General features: G+C 36.6%; 1 protein-coding gene across 1 annotated transcript in view; it reads right to left on the reverse strand.

Moving 5' to 3' along the window:
- The window catches only part of LOC140164458 (unconventional myosin-XVIIIa-like), a gene marked incomplete at its 5' end in the record, with an annotated part of 195,480 nt that overhangs the window by 150,495 nt on the left and 32,573 nt on the right, over positions 1 to 12,412 (reverse strand). Inside the window, 8 exon segments of the mRNA XM_072187743.1 lie at positions 219 to 319; positions 532 to 733; positions 1,483 to 1,666; positions 2,183 to 2,342; positions 3,373 to 3,468; positions 6,376 to 6,520; positions 7,087 to 7,167; positions 10,957 to 11,149. Of these exon segments, the coding sequence (XP_072043844.1) occupies positions 219 to 319; positions 532 to 733; positions 1,483 to 1,666; positions 2,183 to 2,342; positions 3,373 to 3,468; positions 6,376 to 6,520; positions 7,087 to 7,167; positions 10,957 to 11,149 (1,162 nt within the window).

A 12,412-nucleotide genomic window follows, 5' to 3' on the forward strand; every position in this document is an offset into this window, starting at 1 on the left:
AATATTTCATTCATGTTCAAAATTGACTTTTAGTACATTTTAAATCAGAATAAAATCAGCAGGAAAAAATAATGAAATTGTAAGAACTCCAGTCAGTATATTATGGTACAGTAAAAACATTCTTTCCAATATTAAAAATATGAATTGATCAGTCGAATCAAGGACAAGCAACCATACCCTCATCATGTTATGTCCATATTTGAATGAAGATACCCTACCTTTCTCTCATCCAGAATTGGTTCAGGCATTCTCTTCTCTGCAGGCACTAGGATTTCAAATCGTCTTCTGAATTCAGTAAATAACATACTCTCAGGGTAACCTACAATACACAAAACAAATTAAATTCAAATTATATATGGAGCAAAGAATAACTTCAGAATATTTTTTGTACTAACATTAAAAGTAACTCTAACTTTAATCTTTATCCTAAATTTTAACCCCAACACTAAAACACAGGGTGCTAGGGGTCATTCTCTACGACTCACTGACAACATAATTAAAAACTAAAAATCACATCTGAGTCCAACTCACCAAATCTGAATTGCCTAGTAGATTCCAGTACTTCATAGCCTCTTATCTGAGTCTTGATGAGAGGTACATCCATGAGGCCTTCTGCTGCTGATGGGGAGGATGGTGGTCTCACCTTCAGCTCACATAACCCAGCATCAGCATGAGGGAGGAGGCAGAACACAAAATGGAGCTTGGTACGACGTAGAGAATCAATCACACCATCCTGAAAGACAAGTAAATAATTATGATGGGTATATAGTTGAGCATTACACTAAACAGTTCTCAAAGCATGTTCAATCATTGTCATTATAGTATTTTTGATTCTCCAAACATGTTCAGTTGTTGTCATTAAAGTAATTTTTGGCCTAGCTAATACAGTCAGTGATGTACTTATTTTAGATAGCTCTTAATGAGTGTCACATGATGAGTTGATGAAAGCCGCTTCACTATGCCAATGCATTAAGTATTCAGTCATGTTTGATTCAACCACTAAAACATTCAAGTTTCTGATGGTACAATTCTTTCAGAGGTACCCTGTACACCAGCGCTATGGGTGAACACTCACAGATTAAAGCAGCATCCAAATGAAGTACATGTTGATGTCACTACTGCACTTGGGAAAAAGCACCAAATCAACTTGGTATACATGTATGCCAAACATGAAGTTTACTACATAACATCTTCAGGAAAACAAGTCTTATAGCTTGTATTTTTCACATCTTTCTGGCACAGAGCTCCTTATTGGCTGAAAGAAGACACTTGAAATAATTCAGTGCTTTTGCGGGGACCTGTATGGTATGCTGCACCCAAACAAAATAGCTTCACTAGTTGAGGAATGTAGCAGGCATAGGAAACTATGGTTACCTGCTCAAAAGATTTTAAAAATCAAAAGTAATCATAAATAAAAGTATTCAAATCATCTATTTTTATTTCTGAATCCTCTGAATCCTCTATGATTGTATCAATACTTACGACTTGGAATTTGATTTGAAGGCACACCGATTTCCTCTTGATGGCAGCGGTTCCACTAGACCATGCCCGTCGTATACTTGAGGCCCGTCGAAGTGATTTGCTGCCCTCTATCCCTGCTACTGATCCTACCATGGTACTAGGTAATGTGCCTGCTAGACTTGTGAACAATGCACTGATGTTGGTCCTGAATAAAATATAAAATAAAAATTGATACATTTTTTGTATGCCTAATGTGTTTGCATTGAATAAGCTATTATAGTGCCACAACTAGAATGCCTAGGGTTCTTGGACAAGAAACCATCTGTGGCACCTCAGACAATTTCAATTGTGTATCCACACAAGATGGTGATCACAAATTACATTGCAAGTCCTGTATTTGACCTAGTCAGGATCTCTCTCCTAATTAGCACCCAATGTGTTTAAATCACCCCTTTTCAGTGCATTTTTATCACAGAAGCAGGATAAGTTATATCACTGGAGATTATCTTGGTATTGAGTTGCAATGGTAGTATTATAATATTTGTTCCACATCAATTCATGTTTTATTCTATCAGTATAGTGCTTCAGTGATAAGCTTAAATAACACAATATTTCACATGAAAGCAACCAAACTCCTAGAAGTGAACCCATTTTGTTTTTATTCAAATTTTACAATCAAATTTAGTCACACCATCAAAACAATACATTTGTGTGAACTTACTTTTGTGATTCTTGGAGTACCACCATGCCCATTCTCACAACGGGATGTTCCCTGGCAGCCTTGAGCCAGTTGCCAGCATTATATTGAATAGGTGCACTGCCTTGCAGATGATTCAGTACAAAGCAACTCTGATCTCGACATCTCTGGATTAACCCGTCACCTGCCAAATGTCAAATATCAGGTCATTTTCAATTTACATCACACTCATTTTGAGTGTTTTCCAACAACATCTAATCACATCTAGCATACATGGAAGTTCTCAATTGGCATGTCATTGATAAAGTGTGGAATATACACAAATATATGACTCCTGACCACCCCAAGAAAACAATCTCCTTCCATCTTTTAACATTTTTCTTCCAGTTGTTGAAGCTTGAGTAATGGTTAGTCTCATAGTATTGGGTTAATATCCAAACATCCCTATGGAAGACATGACCTTAATCGTCCACACAGGGGGTGTAGATTTCATAAGGAGTCACCCATTCAGGTAACTCAACTTGATATACGAGTTACTCTGTGTGTGAAATATTAAGGTCATGTCTTTGATAGGAATGTGTGGATTTCAACTGAAATAGCACATTATTATGTTAAGATATTTGAGTTATGTTAGATGTGAAATATTCTGTGCAGATCTCAAAGATGTGACTAGTCCATTCTACTATCATGTTAATAAGCCCCTCAACTTTTTATATTTTTTTTTGTAAAATCAGTGCACAGTAATGTTGCCAAGATATTTACAAGCTAAACTTACCTTTTTGTGGGTTTAGATTATAGAATAAAACCTGGTATAAATTATTTTTTAGGATATGTAGAAAAATTACTGATGCATGTTACAGAATTTAGAATTTATGTAGATAAATTATTTCCGATCCTCGCATATATTAATTTGTGTTTCGCATTGTCTTACGCCCTGCCAGGGTGAAGCATATAGGCCGCCTCCTTCTTCATTATTTAGATAAACTATTAGTGAACATTTGTCATTAATTTTTAATTGAATAGCAATACTGTGATTGTAAACCTTATTTTGGCAAAACTTATGTAGTATATGCGAAAGCAATTCTAGTTAAATTAATGTTAAATTTAAAATCAAATTTAAAACTAGTCAATTTCTGATGTTCTATAATTTTAAATTTCTTTATGACTATATATATACCAGCAGCAGCAGCAGCAATAGTATGCTGTGAACCTACCAAACTTGTACAATTTCTTGATTCTCTGTTCGTCTATACCATTATGTACATCTGCGTTATCATGCATACCGTTGACTATTTCATTATCAAGGTCTTCTACAGAAAGAGGTGAGTAACACACAGAGAGAGTACACACATACAACACAAAGCAAAATCAAATAGATCAATCAAGCAAACTATAATGGAACTAAAAGAAAGTTAAGCAATGAGTAAAAAAACACAATTATACCGGCATAACCACAGAATACCCTACACACACCCTGTTTCAGGGTTAGGATTATGGTTAAAGGGTTAGGGTTATGTTTAGTATTGGGTGACCTAGGGGGAAATCAGACAATTGTGCTCAAGGTGACACCTCATTACACTTTTTTGCTATTTTCCTAGGAAACAAGAAATAGCAATCAGTGGCTTTTAAAAAGTTAATAGTTTAGGGTTAGGGTTAAAGTTTTAACTTTAACACTTAAAAGTGTTATGGTGCGGAATGTATTCCATGGTTATCCTGCAAACCTTTGCCTTCTGAATCATTTTCCCAGATTACTCTTTGTTGGATTGTTACCCATAGAGGTATATACTGTATTCATTCCAATAACCGCCCAGGGCCCTTAACAAAGTCATTTTGGGTGGGCGCTTATTTTTTTACGTTGTTTTAGTCATCAATCACCGTCTGATAGTATTTAGTTACTTACAGTTAGTGCACCCTCAAAAATAAATGGTGTCCATATTTTGCCTGTTTAAGGCAACCGCCGGCAAATAAAATTCGATTTTGAAGTTAGAATCACCTCAAATTTGGCCTTTTAAAGGCATGTGCAGGTAAGTTAATGATGGAAGTATTTTGGATGGGTGGTTAATAGTTTCACATTTTGCTTGTTGTAAAGTCACTGGGTGGGCACTTATAGGGGCATGGGCGGTTAATGGAACGAATACGGTACATGAATTTTGCAATTGGAAAATCTTCGGACTAATGAAACATCATAAATCAAAATCTTTTGAATTTGTGGTAAAGGAATGTTTTCTCAATAGATTGTTTCTGACATACAACTGGTTAGAACTTGGAAGCAATTCCAAAACCAGATTCATTTACTGCTGGGTTACATACTTGTATTAAGACATTTTATTAAATTTTTAAAAAATGTATTCCAAATTTATGGTTCTCACTCAATATTTCAGAAGACAAAAGTTTAGCACCAAATGAAAATAAATAATAAATAGCATAGATTAATGGAAAGCAACCAATAAAAATATCGCAACTCAAAGAAAATTATGAAAATATATGACACAATCTGTTCTATGGGGGGGGGGGGGGTTGAAAATTAAGATACTATGATTATTACCTTATACAAACATCATATACTGAAAACACCAAAGGTCTAACATACTTGATCTAAAGTTCAAAAGTTTTGCGATGTTTATTTTCTTATGTATTTTCTTGGGTTTTTTTTCACTCCATATTTTTGCCTTAATCTTAATTTCAAATTTGCCGTCTTTGGCCCCCATGGACCAGATCGTGTCACACAATATACATAAAATCTACATTGTCAGTGGAAGCCCCGAAAGTTATCAAATACAATTCTAAGAAAGTCCAACAAATCATGATACCATTGTCAATTCTCCACATAGAAGGCTGATGCATTTTTCTGTTGCAGAATTTACGGCATGATCTTAAAGAATAAGTCTATTTCAAAAGCCACAGTAAAGGGAATGGTTATAACTTTAAATATAAATGTGAAATTTGTTGAGATACTATTGTCAATTCCAAGACTACTAACTATGCTCCACTGCTGCTCAGATGGGACAATCACATCCATTTTTAAAGGTTAAAAGGATTGTGTCAATTTGACAATGGTTCAAAGCCCCAAACCTCATCATTCAGTAAAATATAAATGCACAACAAAATTAATAAACTAAGTTAGGCATGAAAGTGTCATTAGATCTATTAAAATAATTCTAATGAGTTACATGAATTTCATGCTAAAGTGATACACCAATTTTCCTATACCCAATATATTCAAGTAGTAAAGTAGTAATATATTAGTTGAACCATACAACAATGCTATGTCAAAATATGTCAAAAGCATAGATATCGAGGGTTCAGAACCAGAAAGCTGTAACTCACTATGACCAGCTCTCATAAAATGAGCATAAAGTTGGCAAAATAACTTTCTTTGATATTCCAGATTTGAAATCCTTATTTTATACCCTTTGGCTTCATACCAAACATGTTAGGATGGCTCCTTGCTTTGGTCTTCAAAAATCAGTATTTCCTCCATAATTTCTTTTGTTTTCTATTGAATTTTTGCATGATTAATGGACTGTGTTCTGGCAACTTTATGCTCATTTTGTGGGAGCAAGTGATTGTGAGTTAAGGCTTTCTGGCTCTCAACCCTGGATAGACAGAGTTATTATTGAAGCAGAAAAACTACAAACATTTTTCCTTCTCCCAAGACAGTGACATCAGTACCAGCTTTGAGAATATTTTGGTTTTAAATTAAATTTAAATTTTCATTCTGTGGAATTTTGCAATCCTAGCTTCATGTGTTGAGCTTCTTGTGACAGGTGTCAAAATGGTAGAAACCATTGGCATATCTCCAAGATGCACAAAATTATGGTGTAAAATTGATCAAGAAGCTGTCACAAAAGACTCAGATCTGTGCAGTGACCTTCAAATTCACTAGATTAAATCATACAAAGAGTATATCTGTTCACCCAAAACTATATAGTTCATTTGATTTCCTCAAGTGAGTGACAGCACTTTGTAAGAGTTACTCTGCCCGTGCACAGATAGATGTACTGCCTTTGATCGCCCATGTAAACACACCAGTTCTGTGAGTCAATGGCGCGATTCATACTACACGCACTGGAGTATGCATTGACATCTCTTTCTTGAGGAAGCCAAATGTACTATAGCTGTGTCAAAGGTTCGGTTGTCACTGACTTGGGAAAGGTACACTCTATACAATGTCTCCCCCAACAACAGATAGTTGACAGAGTACCATATCAACTCACGTTTAATTGACTCTTCCCCATAGTGTATGTAGAGTCTCTCCATAAATGATTCATCTGTAGCACCAGGGAAGATGGACTCCTCATCTAGCAGCCACAAGATACCCTTCTGATCTGTATCTCGAAGATCCATCCTGGAGGATTTCAACTGCAAATTCAAACATTGATAAATATTTGCTTTGCGTATACATTATCTCAATTGATCTCAATTGGTTATGAAATGTTAATTTTGTAAATTCTGCCTCCTTGATACACACAACCTGGGTACATTGCATTTTACAAAACATGGGCATTTGTTTATAGAGAACTTTTGTAGTTATTAACACTATCAAAGATAATGATCCCTGGAAGTGAATAAATACAGAGTTGTCCAGGTACTAAGACTACATTTTTCAAAAGCATGCAACTCAGCTAACTCTCTACTGCATCTGTATTAAGAGCTTGTGACTTTTTATACTAGTCTGATAACCTCTAACAAAATGCCATCTTCACTTCCAACCCACACAGTCATAAAGCTATATAATAGTATTACATCACAAAAGCTCTCAGGTAAGCATTTATGAAGTCTTCCTCACATCTACAGTCTTGTGGATTTTTAACTTTGGTTTCTCTCTGTCCCATCTGTTAGTGTTTATGTGCATGACTTGCATGCATACCTTATTTCAGTCAATTCCCTTTAAAGCACACTAACACCAAACCAGGCTGTAAACTTACCAGTCCTTGTTGTCTATCAATCAGATCCACCATTGGTGCTGGAGAATGTTCACTCTTCTCAAATTGGCAATCAATATTTTCCTGTCAATGAACATGAAAAATTTATTACATACCAAACAAAAAGTACCACAATTTGTTGTTCTGGAAATGAAAAGTTTTCAAATTCTTTTTAATTGCATTGTGCATTAACGATATGGAAGTTGCATCTCACATTCAAAATCAGTTTAAAAAATATATGTAGCTATTTATATAGCGCTTTATGCCGTAAACAGCCTCAAAGCGCTTTACATTTATTCCGCCATCATTAGAATATGTCGGAACCACGTTTGCCGCCTACAAGTGGCGCAGGGTCCATCAGTACAATGACTGTGACTACCCCTAACAGCTTCCCATTGCACCTGGGTGGGGTGAGGCAAGCGAAGCAAAGGTGGTGGGACGGGGAATCAAACCCACGCACGTCGAGCAAGCTCTCGGATTATGAGTCCAAGGCCGTAACCACTGAGCCATCGTGCCACTTGTTAAAGATGTACCTGTTTAATTTTGGATATCTAATTTGTTCTTTAGGGTCATATTATGTGTTTCATATTTTTATTGCTTGCATGTTATTATGTTGATTCTGGTGTTATTGTATGCATAATAATATGATTATTCTGTATTTCACAAGGGTATTTTCTCTGCTTATCGCCTTGTTTTGCCACATCTTTCATCATCATGCAATATTGCTTTGTATATCTTATCAATATGCCTGTGAATTAACTTTTTGTAGTGGGTTGAGCTATTATATTGGTGATATTCTGTCTTTTGTGTTATTTCATCCTGCCTAGGACGGGTGCAACATCGGTTTTCTCTGCCCATAGCGAATAGTGTTGTTGTTTTAAATGCATTTTAATTGTTTGGCTTTATTTAATTGATTGCATCATTAAATGTTTAATTTTTCCTTCAACCACTTGGCATGTTTTCTGGTGTCTCCGGCTGTTTCACGGCCTGCTGCTTGCATTGTTTTTGCCTTTTCGCCTGTGCAACACTACGAAATCACGTTTGGTGATTGTTGTGAATTAGTTTTTCTCTGAATTATGCTGTGTTGTTGCAAATAATCTTGCTTGATTTGATCTTGTATTGCTCTATTGGACTTTTTAATTTGCAGTATACCTTGTAGTTAAGATTTTTCTGTAAAGCGCATTTAGAAACTGTTTTGTTTGTATCACTCTCTATAAGTGTATATTTGTATTATTTGACAGCATCAAATGTTCTAATTTGAGATGTTCCAATTACAAACATATTTTCATTACCATTACAAAGTGCTGGTTCTGTGTTTCAATTCAGCTCTTGTCGATGGGTCTTTTGAGATCTCTATAAATTTGGACTAGATCTCCTATCTTCTTCTGTTAAACTGCCAGTTTTACAATTAAGGCTGGACCTTTTTCTATCTTTCTTATCATTCCAAGGGACAATTTCCTTTTGAGTAAGATATGATAAACCAACATAAGGCGACATGTTACAAAATGATTTGAAAGGAGTGACATACGAATGCCGTGAAGAATGTTTGGAGGAATTCATGAGGAGTGTGAAAGAGGATCAAAAGTATCACTTCATCACTGCTATTCATAGCTTGTACCATGTCAATAATCTTGACGAAGCTCTGGGATCTTTGTACGATAAACTTGAAGAAAATGTGATCCTCTTGATGGTGCTTGGAATAGGTAACTTTTAATAGACCTTTTGTATCTTTACTGGCATGGTGAGGGTGTCTGCTGGACACCCTCCTAATCCTAATTCCTATAGCTCTCTCATTTTTGGTGGTGATTTGGACATTTTCCCCATTAATTTGCCTGCTAAACATCTGAACATGGCATCTAGACAATATTGGGAACTACTTTTCATCATCTATAATCCAGCCAATTTGATGATTTTCTACTACTACTGTTGTGGACTATTGACATCCGTGTGGACTACTGATATAGTATAGGACCAATGCTTCTGGTCAGTACTCTGAACAAGGTCATAACCCTGCAAGAATCAATTTAATCCTGGTAATTATCCACACCAATTGACTCAAGATGACCACTCATCAATATCCGCAATGGGTTTACCCATTCAGGTGGATCATCCTTGTAGTGGATCATCCTTGCTATGGATCGTCTCAAGACGATCCCTAGCCGTCTCAAAGTGTCACATGACCAGCCGAGCGGGTCAGTTGCCTGATGAAGTCTGATGGTTTCAGACACAACGCAACTGGATGACTAAGAATATTCACTATTTTGTCAAGAACAAATTCGGGCAGGATTGCCTACAAGAAGTAAGAACTTATGAAAAGACGGCTAGAAAGATCGCGAATTACCGCAACCATTTGAGATTCAATTTACATTGTTTACATGAGCATATAACACCTCGCATCATCAAGCTCAAAAGTAATGTTAGCGGCCACAAAGCTGATCAGATTCTGAGAAACGCTGAAAGGAAACTTTTAAATAAGAGAGTAAGACAGGTAAATTTCACGATTAATGTTTTGAAACAAAAACAAGATCAGTCATCACAGAAACTAAGCCTAGACTCTGGTTACGTTTCGTCGACGATACCTTCGTGATCATCGAGCACACCGAATTAGAAGGTTTCTTTCAACACATCAATAAGCTAGACGACAACATCAAATTTACTCAGGAAAGTTGTAAAGACAACACGCTAGCTTTCTTAGACTGCCTGAGTAGTGTGAAGAAAGATGGTTCGCTAACTTCAAATGTTTACAGAAAACCCACACACACTGATCATTATATAATTTGGATCACATCACCCATTGATACACAAGTTGGGAGTTATAAGAACTCTACAATACAAAGCTGATACCATCATAAGTGAAAATGAACTTATCCCAGAGGAAAAAGACCACATCAAAGAATCGCTGAAGAACTGTGGTTATCCGAACTGGGCTTTTCTGAAAGCCAACAAGAGCAGAAAAGACCAAAAACAGTCTGATGGGGGTGGTCAACCCAACAAAGCTCGCGTCACAATCCCATATACAGCTGGACTTTCAGAACATGTAAAGAAACACCTCAAAGCTTTTGGGATTTCCTCGTCATTTAAGCCAAATAACACCCTACGTGGCAAGCTCGTACAAGTAAAGGACAAACAATCTAAAGAAAAACACTCAAACTTAGTGTATGGATTAGTGTGCGGTGATGCTGATTGTTCTGCTGCCTATGTTGGCGAAACAAAACAAGCCTTGAAAGCTAGACTCAATCAACATAGGAGGCCCAGTACAAACGAGGCCCAGATCTCCGCCGTGTACCTTCACCTTAAAGACACTGGTCATAATATTGAAACCGAGGACGCAGTGATTCTCGATAAGGAGGAACAGTGGCATAGGAGAGGCATCAAGGAAGCCATCTTGGAGAGAGTAGAGCAGCCGTCACTTAACAAGAAAGGGGGACTGAGACACAACTTATTTCAGGCATGGGACCAGGCCATTAAGATGATCCCTAGCCGTCTCAAAGTGTCACATGACCAACCCAGCGGGTCAGTTGCCTGATGAAGTCGGATGGTTTCAGACGCAACATAGCAAGTTGCAAAAAATGTAAGTTCCCGTATTTGATTTAATTCAAAACCTTGTGATCCTTGTATTGTGTTGTGTTAGGATTACCAGCTTGTTTGTTTGTTTTATTTATTCTTTAACCTGGGACACTCAATCAGTTGAAAACACAGCTCCCCTGAACTAAATGACCTGTCTATCCGACCAGTTTCTCCTATGTCTGATACTTCATATAGGCCAAGCCAGATTTGTTATTATTTTTGAAATGTATTAATCAATGTTGATTGTACTGGATATGAGTTATAAACAAACTATATTATAACATCCATATATGCATTTTACAATACCTGAGCATATTTGTCTTGTTGAGATGTGAAGGTGTTTTCATGGAACAGTAGCTGTAGTCTTTCTTGTGCATAGTTGTCGCATAGATCACGGAAGGATGCCCCCTCTTGACGTCCACAAGCACTTGGGTCCTGGAATCCAAGGATGTCCACTAGCATGATGGAAGACATGATACGATAGGTAGACGATAGAGCCCTGGTAATATTAAGAAATATAAAAATAAATTAGTCTTACATGCAGTTTATTTTAGGATGCTCTACTGAATATATTAACAGGGTCAAGCTTTTTTAATCACAAGGTTGATAGGTTGGTCTTTTGTTTCATTTCATATATCCCATCAATAATGGCTCAATGCAGGGCATTGATCAAATCCATATTTGTTTCAAAGATCACTTTTATTGGGAGGATGAAAATGAGTCTAATTTTGATTATGCTTCTACATTGTTTCATGAGAAAAGCACATGGACACCAAAAAAGATGTAACCCTAGACTGTCAATCTATAAAGAGAATGTTTCAAAAAAACATAATAGAGCAAATCTAACCATGAGGAATGAACTGCTCTTAGAACTTTTGTAAAAATACTGAAATTGTCATCAAGCAAGCAGATAAGGGGTGCAGTATTACTAAGGGGGAAGAACACCTCATGAATGAAACCATTTACCAACCTCTTAAGACATGTCAAGAAAATTCAGGAAACTACAGACAAAATTAATGTGGCGATACAGACCCTCAGATTAAGCATTATCTCAAAAATAAGCCTGGTAAGATGCCTTTCATGTACTTCCTGCCAAAAATACACAAAAGTGGGACCCCTATCCGCCCTATTGTCTCTTGATCCACATGTCCAACGATCGAAATCTCAAAATTTATTGACACCAATCTCAAAATTTATTGACACCAATCTCAGCCCTCTTGTTGGCAAACAAGATTCATATTTACAGGACACAACAGACTTCCATCAATTTTATCAACAGTACTAATTTGTCCGGCCTATTTTTGTTTTTTGATGACGTTAGTGCTCTCTAGTCTCTACACTAACATCCCCTACGAAGATAGGCTTTTTGCTTGTAGAATAGCTTTGGACAAAAGGACCACAACACAACCCCATACCGATCATTTGATTCGTCTCTTAGAACTTGTTTTGAAATTGAATCATTTCGAGTTCAACATCAAATACTACCTTCAAATTAAGGGTATGGTAATGGGATCACCAATAGCACCCTCATATGCCAACATATTCATGGCAGAGACTGACATGCTCATGATTTCAACCATTCAACCATTCAGTTGGAAAAGATTATTGATGATGTTTTTTTCATATGGACTGGTACTGAACAACAATTTGAAAACTTCAAAATCCACATCAATTCTTTCCACAATAGTATCAAATTCATCTTTGATTCATCATCGGACAAAGTTCACTTCCTTGATGTCTCTATTCAATGCAGTGACTCTAA

Source organism: Amphiura filiformis, chromosome 1 (genome assembly GCF_039555335.1).
Source record: "Amphiura filiformis chromosome 1, Afil_fr2py, whole genome shotgun sequence".
In the NCBI taxonomy this organism is placed as follows: domain Eukaryota; kingdom Metazoa; phylum Echinodermata; class Ophiuroidea; order Amphilepidida; family Amphiuridae; genus Amphiura; species Amphiura filiformis.